At 31.4% G+C, this 26888-nt stretch overlaps 3 protein-coding genes across 4 annotated transcripts; all 3 read right to left on the bottom strand.

The window, feature by feature from the left end:
* Positions 1 to 862: 862 nt before the first annotated feature.
* Positions 863 to 2227, bottom strand: LOC126741379 (piggyBac transposable element-derived protein 3-like). The gene has a single exon (XM_050447770.1). The coding sequence runs from the start codon at positions 2225 to 2227 to the stop codon at positions 863 to 865; it is 1365 nt and encodes a 454-aa protein (XP_050303727.1).
* A 1031-nt stretch (positions 2228 to 3258) lies between these two features.
* LOC126740871 (zinc finger FYVE domain-containing protein 1-like) lies at positions 3259 to 26682 on the bottom strand. Of its 2 annotated transcripts, none has more exons than XM_050447033.1 (14): positions 26524 to 26682; positions 20494 to 20688; positions 19922 to 20037; positions 19635 to 19818; positions 18865 to 19068; positions 18477 to 18772; positions 15317 to 15523; positions 14690 to 14832; positions 14522 to 14594; positions 10460 to 10642; positions 9390 to 9566; positions 9103 to 9249; positions 5916 to 6121; positions 3259 to 5543 (listed from the first exon to the last, which is right to left on the bottom strand). In XM_050447033.1, the coding sequence occupies exons 2-13, from the start codon at positions 20660 to 20662 to the stop codon at positions 5918 to 5920; spliced, it is 2103 nt and encodes a 700-aa protein (XP_050302990.1). In that variant the 5' UTR covers positions 20663 to 20688; positions 26524 to 26682; the 3' UTR covers positions 3259 to 5543; positions 5916 to 5917. The 2 variants fall into 2 exon arrangements, with proteins under 2 accessions (XP_050302990.1, XP_050302992.1); XM_050447035.1 differs by having other exon boundaries at positions 10460 to 10624.
* On the bottom strand, positions 11843 to 14009 carry LOC126740872 (uncharacterized). The gene has a single exon (XM_050447036.1). The coding sequence runs from the start codon at positions 12919 to 12921 to the stop codon at positions 12400 to 12402; it is 522 nt and encodes a 173-aa protein (XP_050302993.1). The 5' UTR covers positions 12922 to 14009; the 3' UTR covers positions 11843 to 12399.
* Positions 26683 to 26888: the final 206 nt, after the last annotated feature.

Below are 26888 nucleotides of genomic sequence, written 5' to 3'. Positions count from 1 at the left end.
TTCTCTGAAATAAACTATCTTCAATATATTTTATTTATAAGTTTATTTTAATATAGTTTTCTCCTAATGTCCCATTTCCTATTTATTTTATGCTTCCTGAAAATATTGTACAATGTAACGATATTATAAACACCGAGAAATGGGCTGATTCTCCGTCATTTCGGAATGACACAAGTGGTACACCGCACGATATCTACAAAGTTAAGCGAGTATCTTACGGAATAGCGTTCTGCCGAGTATACTATTAGGTGATCTTAACCCTGAACTACTGACACATTTTTATTACATATAATAAAATAGCCATAAAATCAATAAAAAAAACTTTTATTCAAAAATTTAAAATTACTTGGGTATATTACAGTACATAAACCGAAAAAAACCTAAAATTATTTTTCAGAACACTTAGGGCACAATTTCTTGCAGCATTGATTGCAAATGGGCAACTTACATATGTCACACTGGATAGCAGTTTTTTTATCCTTGTTGGTGGGCCATATGGCACACCTTTTGCTTTTACTTTTTTCAGGAGGTACTTGAGGCTGCTCAGAAACTGGATTCGCAACCCCCAAAAGTTCAGCAATGAGGATTCGTACATTTGAGTGCACCTTCTTTTTGGCCATTCTGAGTCGCGAATGTTCATCTATTAATTGCTTCCCAAGAGTTTTGATAAATGAGTATCGTTTTATTTCTTTACCTTTTGATGCAAATTGGTACAATAATATTCGAGAATTTACACGTGCAATGTTCAATATAGCAAAAAAAATTGCCATTGGCCAACGGTTAGTTCTTCTGGATACTGAATACAACGCACATTTCGCATCTAATGCATCAACTCCAGATTTTGTTTCATTATAAAAATGAATTAGCTCCGCTTTTTGGTTGTTTCGTTGACAGAATTGTCATGATGCATGCTAGAAAGTAATATAACGGTTTTACTTTTTTTTGGCATATAGCTTACTATAGTGGTTGAGGAAGTAAATTCAAACGTTGATGAATGAAATCGGTTTGGTAAAAATTCAGGTGGTACAGATTTTTTATTTTTTCGTAAGATTCCCACGTACGTTAAACTGTTTTTCTTGAGTTCGTCGACGAGTTCCACTGAACTGTACCAGTTGTCCCCGGTGATGTTCCTGTTGGTGCCTTTAACACACTCCACAAGCCTAAGAACCACTCTTGTTGGATTTGATAATGTAGGCTTTTTTGCACCATCAACTTTTATTTCGGAACCGGCATAAATCTTTGCATCTACGAGATAATGCGTTTTAGCGTCAGCCAAAACATGCACTTTAATTCCATATTTGGCAGGTTTGTTCGGAATATTCATCCGAAATCCACACTTTCCTCGAAACGGTACAAACATTTCGTCTACAGTTAGGTAAATTCCTGGTGAATAACATGACTTTGATCTAGCTACAAACTCGTCAAATAATTCCGACACAGCGGTCAACTTATCAGTTTTTACTCTTTCTTTTCGGGTTTCTACATTGTCAAATCTGAGACAGCTCAATAAAAACGAGAATCTGGCCAGACTCATAGTAGCACGAAAAATAGGTCTTCCTGTCCCATCTGTTGCCCAGATAGAACGGACGTCTTCATGATTAGATTTAAAGATGGACTGAAGATTCAACAACCCAAAAAACGTCTTGATTTCACATATGTTAGTATTTTCAGTAAACGAAGGCCAAAATTTAGTTTGTGACTGAGCAAACCTTTTAGACTTTTTACAGTTTTCTCTGGTGGAGGTTATCTTCAAATTGGTAAAATCAACTAACTTTTGTATCATCTCATTAGGAATTAGTAGACTCCAAGCATATACAGGCTCACGTGGAGGATTATTACGAGCAGGGCCAATAAGGCCAGGCAAGATAGTAACCAAATTATGAGCAGGGGTCCTACCTCTAATACCTGCTGTTTTTGACCATTTGGTATTGTCTTTCCCATACCAACTCTTCCTGATGGGCAACTCTTTTTCGTCCGAATCGGAGTCTTCTTGCTCTGTTTCAGAATTGTGGTCGCTCAGTATTTCACTGTCCTCTTCATTCTCGTCACTCTCTTCAGACAATCTTTCTAGTTCCTCTAACACAGCTTCTCTGTTTGGAACACCAACGGATACACTTTTCTTGCTCGAGCCCATTTGGTTTGAGTCTTCTATACTTTCCCAAAGGTCTTCAGACTCTAAAATATTTCTTAACGCATCTTCTGACAATGCCCTAGAACTGGATGCCATTGCGTTGCATTTACTGAAAGATAGTAAAAAAACACATTTTATACCTTATGGCCACTAGTTCCTATTCTTGTGAAATAGATAAATACCTTGCAAAAAATAACAACGAAATAGATACTTTCAAACCAATAAGCAGTTATTAACTTGTCGCGTACTTACTATTGATGGGTCCTCGGGACCCAGTAAACACTGCCTTTGAACCTCGCCAACACGAACGAATACTGAAGTATGAATCTATGCCGGCGAAATCACGCGTATGGTATTGCGGAGGAGTACCGAGACAGCGAGTATTTAATGTTGCCAAACTTAAAAAATATACCCTATTTATAAAATAGGATGGGTCTTCGGGACCCATCAGTAGTAGCTACGGGTTAAGAAGCAAAGTTTAAATTTTGTATTCATAATTTTATTTATAATTTTTAAAAAACATTACGACATCTGTTGGGAAACCCATAAGATAAAAAAAGACCAATGAAGTCCGAGATCTATAAGATTAATTGCAACGATTGTATAAGTTCATATGGCAATCAAGAAGATCAATTAATGTCAGCGTTAAAGAACATGTAGCTCATATGAAATATGGAAGAATTGAAAAGTCAAGTTTCGCTGAACATATTTTAACTACCGAGTACATACTTAATACTTGATTTCGATTTATTTAAAGGTTTAAGTTGAGCACTCCAAAAACAGTTTGAGAACAGAACTGAGCTGTCTACAGAATTGAGCCTAAGGTACCATCTTTTAACGTACCATAAAGCACATGATCTTAAAGTTAAAGTCAACCTTTTAGTTTTTTAATTAGTAAACATATTTTTTAAAACATCATAACCACACACTTTCTCCATTTGACTAGTCGTCTGTCAAACACTTGTGCCAACTTGACTTTTTATGTATGCCTCACATGTTTACAACATATTGTTTTCTTCAGCTTCGTGGTTTCTGCCTAACCTGCAAAAACAGCACCTAACAAAGCAGTTTTGGAATTTCTTTACTTACCTAATCTCAATCCAAAATAAACAATATTGTACCTAGAGTAAATGAAGTATGACATTTATTACTGATTTATTTCAAACATTTTAATTTGTCGACGCAAAAAATACATGTATAATATTCTTGTAACATCCACTTCAATATTAAAATTGCTGAGTGGAATATAAAATCAGACATAATAAAATTTATATATTTTTTAAATCAGACAGATTACAATTTGACTAGAAATATGTGATGATAAGGTGTTTGATATTTTCGTACAACACTTAAGATTGTGCCTAATTGAAAAAGTTCTTTAAGAATTGCATAGAGCAGCTCATCCAAGAGGCATCTCTCACTTCTATGAGAGGTCAATTAATACCTTATTTTAAAGGTTTTCGACCCTTATTGCACGCTAGCTTGAAAACTCTTTCGTCATTATTACTTTTAATTAATTTACAGAGTTATATGTTTCAAACTGGAGAACGTAAATTCAAAAGGGCTTTAAAACCAGTTGCTAACTAATCTTTCTGGCAATGCTGTATTTTACTTCATAATTTAAAAAAAATACTTGAAAACTAAGTGTCAATGGAGAAAAATACGTAAAATGACGGTATCTCTTGACCTCTCCTTATATTTAAAATTTAGATGAAAATATAGAGTCAACTATTTCGTTTAGGCTCAATCTGTGCCAAGTTATCTACATTTACTGAACGAATACGTCTTATGCTCCGTATTTGAAAAATTTTTTTGATTGCCAATTAATAACGTAAAATAAAGAAATTTGTACCACTCGTACGAGAATATCGTTAAAAACAGCGATTCAAAATGCTGCCAATTAGGAATGTCCTTAACATAATGAAGAAAAATCTTTTATATAACATATGAATAAGTATAAAATATATATGCTAAAAAAACGAAACCTCTATTGTTACTTCTTATTCGTTAAAAAAAAACACTAAAGGTAAATTATTGCACCATTTGTTACAATATGTTTCTAAGAAAATGGTATTCTTGTAACTTAAACTCACGTTTCATTTAACATATAAGTAAACTTTAGTTTACTTTAAGTTTTGATTTTATCTATTTGGAATGCCATCTATATCTTAAAAAACAAGTATGTAATAAAAATAGCTGGCTATAAAAATCATTGATGTCTTTACTTTGTAGAGTGATGCCACCAAGCATGTCTTATAAAAACACTCACTTTCTTCACTCAACTTCTATTTTAATCGAGATAAAGTCTACCAAGGGTAAAACTAGTTCTAAAGCTCTAATTACTATTGCAAAGATACTAATGGAGAAAGTCTAACAGGTGTAGGATCTTAAATAAAACTGATTTTGTTCCAGAAGAAATGCCGACGTTTCAGCCTTTATTTAGCCCAACTTCAGAGTTCATGATGACATGCGACAGTTTATAATTTAAAGTTACAAGTAAATATGTCAATAAATTAATTGTAAAAACAGGCAAATTTATTTTACCCCAGGGATCTTTTGCGTTTCAATAAAAGTTAACACAAAAGACAACAAAATAAGAACAACAATTGTAATCAATAATTTCAGGATACTGAAAGGTAACGTAACTATAAACTAAAATAAAGTGTTTGCTACAAACACATTAAAACTACTTCTAAATATATCAATTTTTTGTGAATGTTTGTGAGGGGTCAAAATTACCAAAATATTTTTGAAGAAATAAAATAAAACATACTCTATAAAACAGAAACAAATTTTGCGTTAAAGTCTTAACAAACGGAATTAATAGCAATTTAGACGTTCCTAAATCCTTAAAATATGTCGGTGCAAGTGAAAAAATTAGATATTGGATTACATTTTTAAGGTTGGATTCAGGTTACTAAAATAATAGAACTAGAGTTAAGAACTTTGTACTTGTCAACGTTTCAACTTAAATTAGATAATCCTCAGGATATTGAAAATAGGAGAATTTTTGTTCTAATCAAAGAACATATTTTTTTTTTCTTAATATGTAAGTATAGTGAAATCATAAAATAAAATAAAAAACATTGTTATATTTTCCATGCCCCGAATTTTACATTCAAGGTACATTCGCATAAATTTCTTATAAAATATTTTAATTTAAAGACTTGCGTCTATATTTGGCTTCAGACAAAAATGTTAATTTTTATAACCAGCATAAGGTGCATTCACTTTCCTTATAGCGTATTAATATAAATAATATTTTACTTACAAACTGTTTATATATAAAACCAACAAAATGCCAAACAATAATATTATTTTTGCTACCGATATCTACAGAATATAATATATAATTGCATCTCTCTGGTGGGGGTAAAACAGATATTGGGCCCGAAGAATATCCAGCAAAACTCTAAAATAAAAAAAAATCATTGAGCTGAAAATTATTCTCAGGTTATCTGTTATCGATTTTTTGGCTGCATTGCGATTAAACTACTATTTTACGTCTTGGAAGGTAATATGTAAGTACTACTGTATCATAATTAATATAACACAGACAAGTTCGTATTTCTGTTTTTAAGAACATACATGTTCAGAGTTCATACGAAATTGGGTCCCCAAATTTATATTCGATACTGTAACAGAACTTTTACAAATATGTGTATCATATAAATGAAAATATATAGTTTCTTACATCAATTCAGCTTCTGTAACTATTTTGGAAATACTTTTAATTTTTTGAAAGCTAATAAATTAATTTATTGTATTACAAAAAAATACCAACCTTTACCGACAGGCATCACAAACTCTAACAGGAGAATCCCAGCCCTTTAATGGCACAGCCTTTCTTGAACTCGAGCAATTATCGCAGACACCTTTGCCGCAATCGCGACAGTGATGAACTGGAATGAGAGGTCCGAAAGGATTTTTACATAAAACACATTCGATGCATTCATTGTCAGGTGTCCAGTAGCTCGGTCTTGCACTCTCCTAAAATCAGAATTAATTAACAAGAGTGTGACAAATGCTACTACGCTAAGCTTTACTGAATATAAACGAGAAATGTATCTATGTTTCGTATGCATACTAATTTTTATTACAAATATATTAAAGGCAAAACAAATTGTGAATCGATAGAATGATCGTTTTGTCTTTGAACCTTATCTCCTGTATAATAATTTGCTCCGCTAGTACCCAACAACGCCGAAGTTCCTTATATACTCAGAGACAGACGAAAAGCCTCAGAAGTCCGCCTTACAACAGAAATGGTGAATAATAGGGAAAGAACTCTGAAGAAAGCACTGATCATCATTCTAAGCAAATGTTTAAAGAAGGAAAAAATTCCCGACGCCTGGAGAAATACAGAGGTAATAACTCTATTCAAAAAACGGAAAACTATAGACCAATCAGTCTTCTGTCGAAAAATTGATTTCTACCAGGCAGTGGAACAGGCCGTGTTCCAAAGCGGCTGTAGTACAAAGGATCACATTCAAACGGTCCGTAGTCTTATTAAGAAGTATACCGAATATTACAACTCGCATAATAATAATATGATATCCCATTACAACTTGCATTCGTTGACTAAAAAAAACTTTCGATTCGATGAAAACCTCGGTGGTGCTGGAGTCGCTAGAGACAATGCGTAATACGAGGATTGACTTAAGATACAACAACCGAATAGATCGGTAAGCGGAAAGGGATAAGACAACGTGATTAAATTTCTTTAAAACTATTGACCCTGCCATTAGAAGACGTGGGTTGGAACTTAAACCGGAGATGTTTGATTCGGTGTTGTCTGATTTACCGACGACAATGTAATGATGAGCACCAACCAGGACGAACTTAGAAGCATGGTATACGAAGTAAAGAAAGAGTCACAAAAGGTAAGACTAGAAATGAACCTCTAAAAAACGAAGATCATGAATAATTAGCTTAATAAAAAGACAAAGAAACGAGGATAACAGGGCAAGAACCAAAGTGAGTGACGTCGTAGAACAAACTGCAAAAAACAAGTGGTGTTGGGCAGGACACGTTGCGTGAAATGATAAAAATAAACGAAAATCATTATGCAAGGGAGACCACGAATAACAAAGAGAAGCAGAAGCAGAGCAATTCCAAGATGGCGAATTGACATACAGAAAAGCGCGAGAAAGAACTGGAGGCACTATGAAAAAAATCAGGTCACTATGGAAAAAATGGAAGACGCCTATGTCGAGATGATGGATTGATAGATTAATACAGACGGATGATGATTATTGTTCTATGCTGGTCGTATTGAAGTAAGCTTTTGTAACTTGTACTTCTCTTTAGTTACCATACTTGCAAAATTTTAGGTTTACTGGAGCATTGACTTTCGCTGAGTGACAGTCATCGTTTTCTACTTAAACTATTTTTTATTTATTAAACCATTTTAAAATTAACAAAAAGATTGATTTAGATAGTCGTTACCGCAGACTTCTTAATTCCTACAGTGCAGCCTATTGTGATAAAGAAAAAAAACAAAGCATACAAGATGTTAACACCTTATAGAAAAGGCTAAAAAGCATTGAAGATGAGACGGAATAAAAAATTAAAGAGTTACAAGATTGACTAGAAAAAAGGACAATCTTGAATTTATTTTTTTTAATCCTTTCTCGTCAAAAACATCAGCACTCGTAAAGCCACAGGATTTAAGTTAAAAATGTATGAATAATAATTCAGTTAGATCTCTTTAATCTAGATTGTTATAAAATAGTCCGTAAGTTTTTTTATTGTGCTGCAGTTGACTTTAAAAATATTTAGTAAATAGTACCCATATTTAATATAATACATGTCTAGTTTTAAATACAGCAGGACACTAAACAGACTTTTTCAGAATAAATAAGATAGAATCCAGTGGATGCCAATCATTTTAAATAGTAGCACCCAGTGAATGCGCTGCCAAGTATAAAGTAATTGCACTTAAATTAGTACTTTTACTTAGTACTTGCATGCGATTCTGATATAGGGACACCTAATACTACTAAAAAAATGACAACATGAAGATATTAAAGCTGATAAAAACTTTGAAAGACTTGAAGAGTTAATGCAGCTAAAAAACAAAAAAATTTTGAGCTGTATAAAAATAATCCTGATGTAGCAACTGCTCTAAAACTTCGAAATACTGTTGGTCGATATAGAGTCGAAGAAAATCAATCCGGGTTACTCTAAGTCATAAAATCAATTGTTCTTTTTGGTCGTGCAGCGGATGATCGACGTCGTACTCGTTATAAGGTGTTATAAAACATTATACGACTTGCAAGATGAACTATTTAATCAAGGCTATGTTATCAGTTGGTCAGGATTGTATTTGAGTGCACCTCTTACGGCTTTAAAGGCTCGTCAGTATGTAGCGGTTATCAAGCTATACTACAAAATATTATATTTTTAATTGACAACGTAAATCTATTCACTTTTAGAGCTAATTTTCATCATAAACCAATTATATCGTATGAATTTTTCTTTAAATTTTAAAAAATGCTCATTAACTCTACATTTGATAAAACCCTACCAAAACTAAGACAAAAAAAAGAAAAAGCATAGAGAAAATGGTCCATAATTAAAATTTCCATCAATAATAGATGGACCTGATATTTTAATTTTATTTTAACAATGGAACCAGTTGCAAAATGCCAATCTTTTTCTATTGTCACCAGGATGATGTATTTATTTGTCCCGGCATAATTACCTCATTTATACTCTCTTATTTTTATCTCCTTTAGTAAGTCGGGTTTTTGGCATGGAAAAATATGTCGGAGATTATTTCTTTTAGTACATATCGTTCTAATACAGTTATTAAAGTTCTCTAGATTTTAAGTAAACATTATTAATCTATTCTTAAAATAAATATAAAGTTTGTAATGATTTGACAGCAATGCTCACTTTAGGTTATTTAGAATATCCCCATGGAAAATATTTTGTTTTTAAAATAAAAAAAAAACATTAACACAAACCTTTAAAAAGTCTTTGGGTATATCTAACACAGATTTAACTGCTGATATGGAGTTAACTACAGTTTCACTAATATATCTTGCTCTGACTTCGTTTTGTTCTTCACCTGACAACCCCGACAGTAGGCTCTGACCTCTATCTTCCAGTTCCTAAGGAATAATATAAAATACATATTTGTAATTTAAATTAATAAAATTTAACAAACATTAGATGTTCTTTTCACATTTTCACTTGAAATATTTTTAAGCAGTAATATAATATACATAGAAGGATATACTCTAATAATTACCATATAGCAAGAGTCACAAACTCTAACAGGATCTGTCCAACCTTTTTGAGGTACTGGACAGCGTTGTGATGAACAAGATTCACAAAATCCCTCTCCGCAAGCACGACAGTGATGTTTTGAAGGCACTATCTTATTTTGTCCGCTTGGAATAAATGATATATTACATTTAAAACAAGCCTGAAAAATAGAATTTAATATAATATAAATATAACAGCAATAAATATAATTATATATATTTTATTATAGGATAAATAATATATTAAAAGGGTATGATAAGTTAACAAATAGAAAAATTGACAAAAATGGTCTGGTGGATAATTATATATTGCGTTTTCAAGTTTATTTTTATTGTACATACAAAATGATATAATAATGTGGAGTGTCAGACGCAAAAATTGATAGCCACACACATTTCATGTGGTATGTACTCCTTCAGGATAATAAATTTAGAATTCAATAAATTTTTTAAGGATTTGATGAATAGATTCCTGAGTGTAGTAAGCTGCACAAGTAATAGTAGGAATTTTCTACGATTCCTAATGTAGATTATCTTAAACTGATATATATGCATTTATCATATTGGGTATTCCGTAAAAAATAAATCACCCACTTAGTAATAATATTAGGCAACTCATTGAGGCAAAATTAATGGTTTGTTGAGACTTTAAAATTAATTGCTTCAGATTCCGCAAATCATCTGGCCTCTTTTAACTTACATATGCTTATTGGGTAAATTACAATCCAGGACTATTGTTAAGGTCATCTATATTATACAACATTATACCATAGAGAATACTATAATTTTTTTATAGGGAATATTATTGAAATACGACATTGCACTAAAGATATTTATTACCATTTCAAATGTTTTAATTTCATAATTAACTTCTGTGCCACCTTAATTGGTACGGGGCTTATAATGACTTTTCATACTTTCATTATTTGTTCGTAGTTATTATTGCTCCATATAGTGTATAACTATATAACTTAGAATTAGTTAGAACACACAAAGTTAAAGTTGTAATTTATTTAGGCTAAATGTAAGAAATTCTTTATAAAATAATTCTTACCTCTATCTCATGATTAGGTCTCCAATAACTAGGCGCTATTTTGTCATTAACCCAATCAGAAATCATTTTGGCATGTTGTAAGCTATTTGAGACCATATCAGTAAAAACGTTCACACCATCAACCACTTTTTGTGCGGAATTGTAGCTGCCGAACATAATGCGTTCCTGAAAATGTGTTTTATCCTTTTAAAACAAAGGCATAGTGTCTTTTTTTTCTTATAAGTATTAATAAAGGCTCACAAGAACACCTAGCTAGGCTGCCTTTAAAATAAAATTGCTACATGTAGGTAATTCAAGTACGAATAATGTGTCAAGAGGTGTTTACATAGGGTTGAATCCCTCATGAAAGTGTGACATTTTTTAGTTGTGGTAATGGATGTTAAATTAATCATAAGGTAATCATTAATAAGAGCTTTCACAACTAACGATTTATTTATATTGTGTATCTTTTAATAATTGTTTATTTAAATCGTACCGTTACCATAACTGCTATAGTAAGTTACCAACCTAACCCAACCCCACTTTTATTGAAAGCATTTATCATTTGAAATTAGATCGTCTATCTATAATTGCATATGCATTGTACTAGTCAAAGATGTGCAGTAACTAAAGGCTCTAATTAAACAGTATTTTTAATGCTTGGCTACAGTTTTCAGATTCTTTAATAACTGTGCATAAGAAGAACGTTTTTAATATGAAAACGAACGAAAAAACAATTAACCCATTTAAGTTTAATTTCCCACGACCATATACAAATAAGTTTTATATAAATTCTATCCTATCCGATTTTAATGTTAATGTCTTTTTTAAAAAGTCTTTTTTAATAAATATAACACAATTATAGTGAGCTCCGAATTTATAAAATTAAATTAATTATTTTACAAATATTTTATACAAAACAAAAAAAAATTGCTTTTCAACTCTAAACGAGTTATCAAACGGTATAATATACTAGGGCCCTCGAACAACAGATATGGCAATAAACTTTAAAGGATGTGACAGGCATAACGCGACCGGATTAATATTGGGTTTATTTATATTGTATCTGAAAAAGTACCTAAATTATCTAAAAAATATTATTCGTAATTATTTACTTTTAGGTAAATGGATTTTGTTACAACAACCACACACCTGTTTCTGCTTTAAGCACACGTTATTAAATATATTATAGAAAGCAACTTGTGGTCTTAGAAAATCAAGCTGAGTCAAATACCCCTTATATAATTTCTATTGGACCACAAAGAACTTCTAGGGTCCTATATTATTTTTAATACACAGGGTCCGGCAAAATGATCTGCCACATTTTGATAAAAACGCCAATGTAAATGCTATTTATATTTTATTTTTAGTAACTAAAAATATATGGTATGCCATTTTGTTTTTATTAAGTTTTGAAAATTACAGTGTCTAAGTGGCGACTATTTCTTTTAACACACATTCGAAGCTGATTTCTGAAAGTTTCCATTACTCGAGCAGAAATTTGAGGCGATATTCCTGTAATTTCTTGGCGTATTGCTGCTTTCAATTCGTCAATGGTTCGGGGATGATGTTGACAAATCTTCTCTTTCAGGTAGCCCCTAAAGGAAAAAGTCGCATAGGGCAAGATCGGGTGAACGCGCAGGTCACCCAACGTCTCCACGTAACGAGATTACGCGTCCTGGAAACATTTCCCTTAACAGGTCCATTGTCCTTCTTGCCGTATGAGCTGTAGCCCCATCCTGTTGAAACCACACATCCGGATGTTCAAGTTCCCTAAGTTTTGGTTCCAAAAATATACGTAATATGTCGACATATCGATCAGCAGTTACGGTAACCGTTACCCCTCCTTCTTCAAAAAAATAGGGACCCCAAACACCAAAAGAACCAACAGCACACCAAACGGTAACACGTTGGCTGTGAAGTGGCCTTTCATGGAGCTGCCGCGGATTTTCTGGTGCCCACTAGCGAAAATTCTGCTTGTTCACACAGCCAGACAAATGGAAATGAGCCTCGTCACTCGTTATTAAAAGCGCATTTTGTGGGACGTTTTGAAGAATATCATTGGAACATTCTCGGCGATTTTCCCAGTCCCGTTCACTAAGTTCTTGCACGATCATCATTTTGTATCGGTGGAACTTCAGATCGATGTGCAAAATTCTTCTCACAGAACGATCTGACAAACGCAAAGCAGAGGCATGTTTAATAGCTGAGCGTCTAGGAGATCGTTCAACTGCTTCTCTTACAGCTGCAATGTTTTCAGGTGTCTGAACACTTCTGGGTCTACCAGTTAATTTTCTTTTTAAGGCTGAACCTGTAGCTCTAAAATTTAAAACCCACAAGAGTGTTGTTTTGCGATCTGGAACTGGATCATGTCTACCAAGCGCGAAATGAGTACGAAAATTTCTTTGTGTCGTAATCACAGATTCGTTACTTTTGAAAAATGTTTCGATAACGAAGGCACGATGCTCGCCCGTCCAGTTCATGGCGACAACAGAAATGGCAAGGCGCGCGCAGCCAACCGACTACGCTGAGCTGGCTGCCTCTTTAGTGATTCGGGCTCAGTGGCGGCGCAAAATGTGGGAGATCATTTTGCTGGACCCTGTGCATAACAGACATGTATAAGATTGCTAAATATTGCAAATAGTTTTCAGGGCTTGCGGACGGCTACCTATTGGGGGATTTTACTAGAATTAACAAAGATTTGTCAAATGTTTCAACATTCTCGTCAAGCGACAATTTAAAATTAAATCCTCGTAAGTGTTCTGTAAGTTGTTTCCCTTCAAAAAATAAGAAAACATTTTTCTTGGATAATTTATAACTATTTGTGGGGGGATCCAGTTACAAATAGTTAATAACATAAAAAATATTGGTTAATTAAAAAATCCTATTTTGCGCTCAAACCATTGTATACTAATAGAAGTATAATTGACTATAATGTAAAAAAGAAATTATGCAAGTCTTTTACTTCCCATTATGAACTACATGATATATATTCCAGGTTTAGATAAAAACACTCTCGAAGAGAGTGCGCACGACGTTGATCTAAGATATATATAAATTGTCGGCTCCTCATTATCGTTCAACCTTACTTCATAAATGTTTTCTTTTTAACGCTATATTTTTGTTTGTTTTCCAACTTAAAACAAACTTAATGGATATCAAGGTTTTCACATTATCTGTCATAATTCTCATCTATATAACTTGGCATATTTTTTTGTTATCGAATTGTAAGTTGATTCGCCCTAGATTAGACGTCGCCTATGGCGACAACGGGGAAAGGCCTATTTTGGATATAAAAATTAATGTATTATTCTTCATCAAATCGAATTTGGTTCAAAAACAGGTTTTTTTCTTTTTGTAAACGTCAACTGGCTTAGTTTAAGTCCGTTTTGTTCCGAAAGTATGTTGTAGACACTGGCTACTATAATACCCATGTCTTCAGCTGTAAAATTGACTTTCTGAAATTCTGTCCAATGAATCTAAATGATTTCGGTTACTTAAACACACATTTTTTTTATGTTGAAAACATAAAAAAATCAGAATTATAATATGTGGATAAATAATCAAAAAATATTTTAAATACAGCTAATTATTAAGAGAGATGTAATAAAAAGCTTAAAAAAATTATGTGAATACCTCAGTATCGTCTAGACTTAAGGCTAAGTCTTAAAAAATAATTTAAAAAATGTAATTTTCCAGAAAATTTTTTAAAATTGATACAACCCTTAACCCGCCTAGCCAATTGTATTCAATTGATAAAAATTTCCGCGTCTTAAATGCTATTGAATATTGTGAAGTCTATAAAAAAAAGACCAGCAAGTTTGTAGTTTGGTATTTTTTTTAATGTTAAATTGTTAGTTTTTTGTCCATGAATCAGACAATAAAAAATATTTAATAATGATGCAATCTGTTAGTATGTAAGCATTTTAAATCAACATTTAGTTCGACCACAATAGGACTGTATAAAAACGTAAAGAATAAACCATTTACAAAGCATAACACAGCAATGCGCATGCACTTAATGTAAACACCTCAAAAAACGTGTTCTAATAAGCCTAGAATAAACCAGAAAGTAATACTTACTCCTGGCCAAATATGTACGATTTCTGTTCGGACTGCGCTGTCTTCTGGGTTTTTGTTACCATACCAATGTTGCCTGCATTAAATATATTAAATTAGCCTTTTTCAGTCATTATTTAATTACTTATTCGATTAATGATTATATAAAAGCGAATAAAATAACTTAATTACCTGCTTCTATAGATCTCTCCACATTTAGGACATTCAATAACATAACCAGACCATACATAATTGAAATAAGAGGTCCATGTGGTATCTCTGTTTGTGTGATAGCTTGCTTTAACTATTATTCTTTCGCCGTTTTTATGACACCTCTAAAAATATGTAAGTAAACTTTTTTTAACACAACGTTTTTAATCCAGGATGGTTTTAGTAACTATATAAAGTGTAGAGAGTAGAGGTTTAGTATCAAAAGTTTACATTTCAGTAGCCTTCTTACTTACTTTAAAAGTTGCTTTTTTAGCATTATTTTGTAGTATTACCAATTATGTTTAGAAATGTATGTCATAACTCATTATCTTATATTAAACTTGTTAAAAACTGCAAATGTATGTACATATATTAATATACTTCTTCTAATAATTTTTGCAATTTTTTTAACAAATAAATTGAATATTTCCTTATTCAAAAACTTTTTTATCACATTAATAAATTTAGATTATTTAAAATGATCGTTCATTATTTTAGTAACCTATAATTCTAGACATTTTATTACCAACATATTAATATTTTAATAATTTTGGTTAAAAAAATATACCTGACATAATTTTTACTTTTCTCACTGAAATATAAACTTACCCTACATAAATAAACACAATTCTGATACTGATGTTGAAATGTACAAGGCGAGTTACAGCTATGCATCTCCCCTTCTTCTTTGTGGCCCATTGACAACTGGCAATTCATCTTACAAGACTGACACTTATCGGGACAGGTAAAGAATTGCATCAAATACTGCTGATGGTTTACATCGTTTATGGGTGACTGGAATTTTTCTGTTAATTTCTAAAAAATATCAAAAAATTTGTTCATAAAATTATAAAAGTTAACACAGATAATAAATGTAAAACATTCAAAAGAACTGCGCTTACCCTAGAGTGCTAAATATTTCAGGATGTATAGAGCGAGTTAACAAGTATGCAGAGAAGTATGTTTATCTGAAGATAATGTTTGTCAACATAAATAACAAATACCAAAAATTATATGTAGAATTTAAAAATATCTTCAAATATAGTGTGTGAAAAAATTTTCCTTTGTAGCTGTAACTGTTAAATTGAAATGATATGGTACAGAATAGTGCCTTGACAGATTTTCCTTTTAAAACTAAATTCATATATTATCAGAAAAAGTAATATTTCTTTATACAGGGTTTTTTAGTTTTAAAAATGAAAGCTTTAAAGGCAAACAGAAAAATATGAATTAAAAATGTTAAATTTAATTATATTTTTTAAATTATTTTAAATATTTAAATGAAATTTGGCACATTTGGATAGATAATTTATATACATTTTTTTATGCACAATTTATTTTTTTACTTTTACCAATTAATTACCGCTTAAACATCAAAAAAATTAAACTACAAAACATCATAAAACTAAACTAAAATTACTTAGTTACTCGTTCAATATAGTTACTCCGCCAATGAGTTAAACCTAATTACATTGCTAATAAAGCTTATAAAATACTTATTTAATGTTTATTAATTAGAAAAACACGTATTTTAAAGATGAAAATAGCATAATAAAGCTTTATAATAGTTTAATTAATTTAGTTCTCCCTCAGTAGCATATGTTAGCAATAAATGATTAGCCTTACGAAAAATGAAGACTAAGCAAAATAGGTCACGTAGACCAACTCGGTACGCGAGGTCAGCGAGGAGGAACAAATCGGTCGTTTTCGGAGGATCCACGAATTTGCAAGCCAGCTTCGCGGTCGCCATAGTTTAACTGATTATTCTTATTTAGTGTTATTTCTCGACATGGGAAATATATCTTTTTTTTAATAATCATTCGTTTCGGGTTTTATTCGCTTTTAGTTCAGAAGTGGAATAAACTTACGGCTCTAAGACATTGCTAGTAGTTTTGATTTGTTTGTGATTGTGTAGTGAATTGTACTTAACGACATGCCGAAATCAAAACAACATTCCCATTCTCGTCACGTCGGTAAAAGTAGTTCCACTTCCTCTTCTATTAGCTCCTCAACTTCCAGCGGGAATACCGAACGAGAAAGGTTATCTCGCTCTAGGCGACGCAGCTTTGATCGAAGTCGAGGTGAACGGCAAGTGATGCTGTCTCGAGTAGAGATACCTAAAACTTGCACAAGTGTATCTACCGAGAGAAGCGTAGATCAATATGAGCAGCGAATTAAAGAACCAGAATTCAAACAACAATATGCAGCACAAAATACACCCGCGTGTCGATGCAAATTGTGTGTCTGAATTTTCGCCGGAAGGATCTCATCTTTCGGCATTGAAATGGCTGGACAAAATTGAGCAATTGGCACTCATCAATGGATGAGATGATGCAATTAAAATCTATGTCACGCAACTTCGATTTGCAGGAATTGCCAAGAATTGGTATGAAAATTTGGATAATTACCACCTGCAATGGGATGAGTGGAAAACGTTAGTACTCAAAAGTTTTCCTATTATTTTTTGCAACCATAATAAAAAAATGCATCATGAAACGATGACTCAATATTACTATGCAAAAATGTTACTTTTGCAGGCTTGCGAAATTACTGGTAAAAAGGCCGTTTCCCTTATTATTGATGGGTTGACAGACCCTACTCTACAAACAGGAGCTAAGGCAGGGAAGTTCGTTACTCCTGAGGCACTTTATGAAGAGTATTTGTCGACCATTAATGATATATCTGACGGTATGGTCAAACTAATGAGGGAAAAAGCAATTGCTAATATCAATACAAGATTTGGCAGATGCTCAAATTTTTCCCATAATCAGCCAAGTACTTCTGTTTCCATAAGAACATCGGAATTACAAGACATTAAATGTTACAATTGTAGACAGAAAGGACACCACTCCAGAGAGTGCCCTAAACCACGGTTGGAATGTTCTCGCTGCAAAAGACTAGGACATGAAACAAGCAAATGCAATCGCCACCCCAAAACAGGTCCATTTATCAATGTGATTTGTAATGATAAGTCATTAAATAGTACAAAGTACAGTTACTATACCGATTGTCATGTCAACGGAGTACTGGCAAAAGGATACATCGATTGTGGCAACAAAGCCATTACCATCACGAAGGAATTTGCAAATGACTTAAAAATCACAATTTTACCTACAAATACTATTGTAAGTGGTTACGGAGGTGGTAAAAGTTTGGCAATTGGAGAAGTTAATATTAGTCTTCAAGTGGACTAAGCAGAGACGAACGTAAAAGCCCTGGTTGTGCCCAACAATATACAGAAGATTCCTACTATTACTGGACAACCATTTATTAATCACAAAGACGTATTATTTATGGTGCATGAAAATCAGGTACGTCTGTTACAATCAGAAATCTCGCACCTCACCATTCTCGCACACACCCCTAAAAAGAAAATTCTTATTTGGGCAAAAGCTGCCACAGTTATTCCTCCTAACACATATGCCTCTGTTATTTAATGACACACTGCAGAAAGAAATTATGTATTAATAAAAAAGGTCCAAAAAAGTTCCGTAGATATATTTATAAAAAAAAATTCAAGTATATTTTGTATTATTCTAGACGCTTTCGTTCTAGTAATCGATTTAAAAGCTGAGAAACTTTTGCTGCATATTTGAAAATTCTAACAGTTCATATATGGTTTCTAAAATAAGCAGTTCCTAGGTGTTAGGTAGTATGCAAATACTTAAAATGCATAAAATGCATGTAATTACTGTTAAGTGTTAAGCGTAAAAAGTAACTGATAAATAAATTTTAAAATATCTGGTAAAATAGTATTTAATGAAATTACCTTGAGCATTCTATAGATAATTTTTACGTCTCTCGGAGATCGAATTTCAGTACTTTCAAGTTGCTTTATTATTTCAGACTTTAAAGACTCAAAACTAGTCCGTGCTTTCAATGAGGTCTTCACTCCGACATATTTGATAAAACTGAAAGAGTCACAATTCATATCTAAGTTTGCAAACATCTGCCTTAAAATATCTTCCGCCGATTGGTTCACGCTTGCGCTATCGTGAATGTTATCTAAAGTATTGGTGTGGTGAGTTTCGTGAAAAATGATTACACCTGGACCTAAACCTAAGCCTGTAAAAGAAAGCAAAATGGGTCGGTAGTAAAACATCTTATTTATCTGCATTGGAATCTATTAAGTAAAAAAATACCAAGAAAAAACGTACCAGCAGGACATTCCCCATCATTTTTTAACAGAGCCTTCTGAAGTACCGCCGAGAAATGCTCTTTAAACACATTAGAAGCACCACCAAGAAACGAGAATAAGTCCCTCTGTAACCGTTCAGCCCTTGTGCGGTATATTATAATGTCCGACACGGCTAAAACTTTTAATAGCAGTCTCGTTCGTTGGTTTTCTTTCTTTGTAATGCCTAAAAAATGTTAAAATCATATTTCATAGTTCCAAAAAAAAAAAAAAACATTGTTGTGTTCAGTTATCTTATTGCATAATTATTTTTAGACATCTATACTAAATATAACAATTGCCTAGAAAATTTGTAGTAAAATGATATTTACTTAAATCATCTTCGACTAGATACAATATATATTATGTATTATATATGTATACAGTATACACATTACCTAAAGAATGAACTAGAGACTTTTACTTGGGCAAACTTATCTAAAATGTGGTTTTTCATTTTGTCAAAAATCATAAGCCTAAGTAAGAAAATTAATTACTTGATTTAAAGTGGTATCTTAAACAAAAGCCAACTTGAATAAAAACCCTTACACATATTAAGTTTATTCTCTGCTCTAGTTGAAGTGTTTAAGGTATGACCCTGTGAAGCTTGGCAGCACCTTTTTGCAGATTCACAATTTAACTTCATATTCTAAATATGTATTTAAATTCAACTATATATTATTTATTTTCTGTAAAAGCCAATTTCTTCTCAAATTCTTTCAATAAATATATAAATTTAAATAAGAAATTTACCCAATAATCCTTCTGTATCGAGACAAATAACGTTCAAGTTAGGGTCATATTTCGCCCAAACACCTAAGGTGCAGGATACTTGAGACGATGACGTTCGAAAAATTTGCTCCCCATTAAAAAATACTTGATTCATAGTATAGGACTTTCCTTCCCCAGTGTTGCCAAATATTGACACCACCTTAACCTAAAAATAAAGTAGCTTATCAAGAATATATTTACACTTTCTTTGTAGAACTTTAAATAAACTTTTAATGGATTTATTTTTAGGCGCAAATTAATATGAATACCTTTTTTCCATTTTCCACACAAAGAGTTTTAAGAAATGCATCTTCAGTTTTAATCTTCAAATTTTCACTTTCATCTAGAAGCAGAATACCCTTACTTCCAGAACTGTCAAGATCTTCTACAAAAAATACATGTACTCTAATTTATTTATAAACAGCAAATCAAGTAAAAATTGGTTGTCTCATGCTCAATGTGTAAAACATCATTGCCAAAAAGTTTTAAGATATAATTAAATAGGTAAAAAAGAGATAAAAAGATTATAACATATTTTTTTTTGGATTAGAAGTATACCTGTCACATAGATATAATGTAATCACTAAATAGTTTAATGAAATAACAGTTTTCAAACATTAAAAATTGAGACGAGTTGGAAGTTTAATAATGGTGGACTCCTTTTACTACTTTAAAGGGAAACTACTTTACTACTTTTGTGAAAAAAATTATAATTTATTTGATTAGAACTCCAGCAATAATTAGCAAAAGGAATTATATTTAACCTAATATTTCATTACTCTAGTATGACCCAGATTTATTTTTAAAGCATTTAAGAGTTAACCTTTCATTAAGAACATACCAAGCTCCAATGCCAATGAATCCAACTGATCTGAGATGGTCTTTCCGGGTGGTGACTTCTTCTCTTTACTAGACTGATAATTGTTAATATTTGGATCAAGAGAATTTAAGATTAGTGGTGATTTTGCACTTAGCTTATTTTTTCTAGGCGCATACACAAGGGAATCCATGATCAACTTATAATCAAAGGCAAAACCTAAAACAGAAATTAATTGTAAAAAGATAAAGCAACTATGTTTGATGAAATTTAAAAAAAATGTGTAAAAATAACAAATTTAAATTTATATATAGCAAATTTTGTGTAACATATAGGAATGATAAAAAAAGCTTAGCTAAAATTCCACCTTTACCTAAAAAACTGTTACAAGATAGAGGAACAGCTTCTGACTTAGTCTATAATTATATTAATATTAAATTAAAGAAGAACATTAAAAAAAAAAAACAATTAAATTGAAACAAATTTTCAAGTATAGCAGTCCAAAATGTTAAAAAATCATAGCACCTAGAATGCAACTTTAGTCTCAAATGAATATAGTCAGTGAAGCATTTTGCATCCAAACATTAAAAAAAAGTATTTGTCAACTTTCAAATGAATTATGTACAATTCATTCATTCTAATATTTTGCTTTGATCTTTAAGCATAGTAGCATCAAAATCATACCTTTCATTCTGTTTAATTTAGGTTGTGTATTACATTGTATTTAGTTTAACTTGAGTTTTTCTGGATTCATTTTGATACACATCTCTATACTAGCAGCCACAACAAAAATAGACCAGTAGTGGCTCTGATTGCTATTATGTTAATATATGAATGTAATTATACTGAATCTTAGCAATATTGCATCCAAACAGTTATCTAAGCTTAAATATTATTACTAGTGCCTTTTACTCTTTTGAACTATATAGATCAGATGTATAGAAATATTGGGTGGTGTTTGATGTTTTGAAGAGGTAAGATAGTATACTATAGATACTATAGTTATAATACATATAATACTATAGATACAGTAGTGGCCAAAAGTAGATAGACAAAGTATTATTTTCATATAATTATTTAAAGATTTACCCACAGGTCCCCTAGATTTTAAATTATTGTTATTTGTAAGGTGGTCTATAAAAAGATACCAATAAATTTCAGTTAAATATTTTGCTTGCTATCAGATAAAGCAATAATATAAATATAGCTGGTCAAAACTAGATAGACAAAAACAATTTTGGAATTATTTTTTTGTCTAGATATTTATAAAATAAAATTAGTATAGTATTGCTTCTCTTTAACTCAAGGTGCAACATGCCACGCGGAATTAGATTCTCTCTTGATTTAAGACAACGCATTATTAATGCATATCGCGCGGGTGATCGTCAAATTGATATTGCTCGTAAATAGTAGTTTTTGTGATAATAAGGTGAGAATCATAGTACATCCCTAGTTATTTTGCTTTATTTGTAACTGAAACATGGGTAGTTTCCATTCATCTATTGTTTCTAAGATACTACCATTTATTTAATGTTTAGCATATAAAGTTACATGTATGTGTTTAATGCTTAAAAGTTGTATCTGGTCAATTTTTAACACAATATATGCCAGGACCATCTCAGCTTTTGTATACACTTCATCTCAATCGCTTTAATCCACCTCTATACATAAAGACACTCAAAAGGGTTTTATAAAAGTGGTGGTATAGTTGGTGTTTTAACTCTAATAGAGGCCATATTAGAGTTAAAACACCAATGTAACTAAGGGTATAAAAAAGCATGAAATGTAAACATTTCCTATTGATGCCCAAAAATCATATTTCTGAGGAGGACATAAGAAGTCCCCACTAAAGAGCCCAGAAGACATGAGGAGGACTGCCTGATGTTTGCTCAAAAGCCAAGAAGACCTGAAAAAATTCCTGTTATAAGTCAGTTAAAGCTACCAGAGTATTCATCTCACTAGAAGAGTTTTAGTCTAGTAGATTAAGGCTGAGGTACCCTTGGGAACTGGCCACTGCATATTACTAATACTATTGTATTAATTTTCTATGTAACCCATTATTAAAATGTATATGACAATGCTAAAAATTTCTAAGCAAATAAAGCATTATTATTATTGTTATCAATATTATTAAGAAATCTTGTTCTTGGTGAAAAAATACCCATTTTTCCTATCCCACCAAAAGTGCATATAGTTTACACCAGTTTACTACAATTTAAAAATTATGCAGTAACTAACCCAATTATCAATAGAAACAATTCCCCTATAAGTTTTAAAATAAAAATAAAGATAATGACCAACCAGTAATAAAAGAAAAGCTATTAATAGTATTTAATCTGAATCTAATATATAGTTAGAAAAGTTAGTAAAGACAGTGGAGGCGGCACACTTGTTGAAATTATTAATATTTATTTGTACTAGAGTTTAAATAGCCCTAGATTTTTAGTAGGTATAGCTAGCGATATTATAAGTGCGTTTGATTTAGTTGAAATACCAACTAAGCATATATCTGAATTTAATTGCTCCGAGATTCATTTAAAAAAATGTAGATAAATTAAAATTATATTAACATTGTGATGTGCCCATAAAAAATCTAATAAAAAATAGTTTTACTTACAGGAGGATGCAGTTCACTAATTATTTTTAAAACAGGACTTCAAATAGGTAGCTGAAAATTATTCTTTATTCGCATTTTTTTTAAGGATTAGGTATTTTAAATGACTTGTGTAAAGAAACAAATTGGTTTTATTTCATTATTTTACATATTATATATTTTTATTCACTATCAGATAGTGTATTACAACCTAAATCAGATTCATCCAATGAAGACCATTCGATCTCTTCATCAGATGAGCCCGTATTTACTGTAAATTTTAAAGAATCCAATGCTTCATCAAAAAGGTGATGACTTTCGATTTTTTCTATAGGATTAAGCTCTGGGTGGTATGGAGGCAAACGTAACACAATGTGTCCATGCTTTTCCATTAGGTCGTCCAACTTGGTTTTTACAGGATACTTTTTTTTATTTTCAGACACTATTTCATATAACTCTGTCTTGGTGAGTTTTGCATCAAATGTAAAATTACGTTCCTTGAGCCAGTCAACTATTTCCTGCTTTTTACTTCCAGATGTAACATTCTTGACTACAGGCACATTGTGATAAGCTGTATTGTCTAATACTAGAATGGAATTAGGTAGTAAATTTGAAATTAACTGATTTTCGGCCCATTTCATGAAGTTGTAATGGTTCATGTCATCATGATAGTCTCCGCTTTTTGACCCTAAAAAGAGAAGAATAAAAGATTTTAAAGTAATCGTATAAAGTTGTCAGTGTGGTATTAATTATCAAAATATCAATATTGATAATGGTAAAAGGTTGACTAAATATTATAGGTGAAAATATGGGTAGAGAACTGGGACTGAAAAGTATAAGTACCTGCTTATCCAATCAACGAACTAGGAGTATCATTTCTGCGTATTACATTTTAGTATCATTTTTGGTATTACTTTATATAGAAATAACTAAAAAATTTTACCTGAGCAAAAAATCAGTAACCCATTATTTACGAAACCATTTCTTCCTCCAGCATGAAGAATTGTCAGTGTCTGTCCTTTGGAAATGGGTTTTCTAATTCCATGTCGACTTTCATCAAACCACCCTTTGTCCTTTGTATGACTGCTATGTATGTAACTTTCATCAGTATTTACAATATTACGGCCTTCCTCTTTATATTTTAAAATTTGCTTTAAATATTTGATCCTTTTCAATCATATGTCGTAAGATTCCATAAGAGCTTTTCTGTTATCTTCAGTTTTGGTCCATCTATAAAAAAAACTTATATGTAATTAAAGGAATATATTAATATATTAAACAAATTTCTCATGATACTTAAAAATAAAATTAGCAAAGATGTCACTTAATAAAATAAAAAGCTTAATAAATTAAAGAAAGGATAGGTACTCTGCCAGGTACTCTGCAAAATAAGAATATCTAGAGCGGTATCTAGAATTAAATGGACTAAAATGTAATAAGTTTCTATTTGTAGGTACCTATACCCTTTTTATTTTATCTATGTGACAAAAAATGATAAGAAGTTTATAAAGTCAATAAAATATAAACCCTAGAATTAATTTTGAAGCAACAGCTAATAATGGTTGTAAAGTTAAATTCCTATTGATAAACTTTTCAGGTAACTGTCAACTGGTTAGCAGGTAAATATAAGAAGGTAAATATTGAATATAATTTAAACACATACTTAAATCCAATTTTTTTCAGCAATTTTGATAAGGTTGGTGTACTTATAGGCTCTTGAATAATAGCCCGATCAAGAAGCTTTTGAAGTATTACTGGAAAGAAAATAAAATAACATAATAAGTTTATATTTAAATAAATAAATATACTCCATATGTTTATTTTATGTCAAACCCAAAAAAAATACTTAACAGGTGCCACTTTTGTCTAAATAATAAAATATTCTGGTGTTATATTGCAATGTAGGGTAACTAAATTACTTACAAAATTAAATAATTATATACTATTATTGTAAGTTATCAATACAATAAAAATTAAAATTTGAAAACATCCTACAATAAAATATGAATTTATATTGTTCACTTACCTAACATTTTTCAAAGGAATAGTAATTCCTTGCTCTGCTTCTTTTTTCATAAAAGCTGCCATGTTAGAAATAATCTCTCTCCCTTGGCTGTGAATTATTTGTCCTTGTTTGCCTACTTTCTTAGGTGACATCTAAAAAAAAATTGGAAAGTAAAAAAATTAATATTCACATGCACACTCTAGGCTGGTACATATATACCTACAAGTTAAATACCTATTACTTTGTCACTTAAAATCAAAGTATATTTTAAATAATATAATTTTTAACAGTAATTATTTTTTTTAAATTATTAGACAATTGAATAATTAAAACCAATTTTACATACCTTTTATAATAAAAATTGGATAGTCTAACTAAAAAAACTATAGTCTATTTCACTATTATACTTTAAAAAAAACACACACAACAAATTTTAAATGCCTTATAACACAATTAACTCACTTCCCGTACGAGATGACACTGAGTAGGCCTTCAGGCTACATTATAGGCTTTAAATCCCCAGCAGGTACAAAGAAACGAAGTACAGAGGTTGCTTTGTTCTTGCGGTTTCTTTATTAAGAAGAGAGAGAAAATATATTGCAGTCATCTTTTCTCTCTGCCACCAGATTTTCTATCAATTTTGTGTTGAAAAATGGGTTTGTGCTCATATTGAGCAGCCCGTTCTTTATAAACTTTTCTACCTATAGTACAGGATCTAAGTTTGAACTCAATTAATTAAATCACAAAGGATTATATACCAATTGCCACACCAATAAAGGTTGCAGCTGATGTTTTAATAAGACCTAAGAAGGTTTGATTTATGTGTTCGAATATGACAATTATATGTTACTAATGATTTATGTTTAAGCACTGCGGACATCACATTTATACGAGGAGTAGGTTATAGAAGATGTAAGTAAAGGAAAGTGAATTCAAATATTGGGCCTTACACCCTTCTTCTGATACTCTTCAGAATTAATCAGATCATTTGGTAAAAATATTTTTTTCTCATTAGACAAGCAACAGATCAATGTGAAATTCTTTAAAAATTCTAAAAATTTAAAAACTCCAACTGGGTGACCTAAGTTGTTGCAAGCCTATCTCATTCACATGGTATAAATTTGTAATTAATTAGTATTAATACATTTTGTGGTGTAATGTGTGATCATAAATGTTAGATTATATATTTGTTTTATGCATATTTTTGATATTTATTTTTGTGATTTAGGTGCCAACAAAAATGAGGTCATTTGCCCCATGGTACTAGACCAGCCTTTATACCTAAACATTCTTAGCACTGAACCAGTTTATCACGTTGGCTTTGTGAAAAGAAAGAAAAATTAACTAAATAATACCAGCTGGAAATGTTATAATTCAATGGTACATGTGAATTTCCATCTAGGTACAATCAAACATTGAAAGCATGTGGGAAGAGATTTGCTTTTGAGATCCTTACCTCCATTCCTTTGATTCCTTCAATGTATGCAAACTACAAGACTCTGGCGTAAAATAGATCAATTTTGACATTAAACTCACTAAAAGAAAGGAAAAATTAAGAAAGACGCAAAAAGGATGATGACTTTCAAGAGGGATTTTTTTTATTGTTTTGACAGTGTTTTTTTTATTATTGTTATGACAAGCCATTGACGTTGGCGTTGTATGACGTTTGGTTAAGGTCTGTCCACATCGCACAAAGCGGCGATATTTTGCTGATAACCCTTACGCTACCCGATGTCACAATTGTGACTATTTACTAGTGTTATAAGGATCAAAAAATGTTTAATCTGGGTAGAGAAGCGTGCGACATGATTGTGAATTTAT

The sequence above is a fragment of the Anthonomus grandis genome, chromosome 10, assembly GCF_022605725.1.
Source record: "Anthonomus grandis grandis chromosome 10, icAntGran1.3, whole genome shotgun sequence".
NCBI classification, from domain to species: Eukaryota; Metazoa; Arthropoda; class Insecta; order Coleoptera; family Curculionidae; genus Anthonomus; species Anthonomus grandis.
Note: the sequence above shows the minus strand (reverse complement) of the source record. Positions and strands in the feature narration are given on the sequence as shown.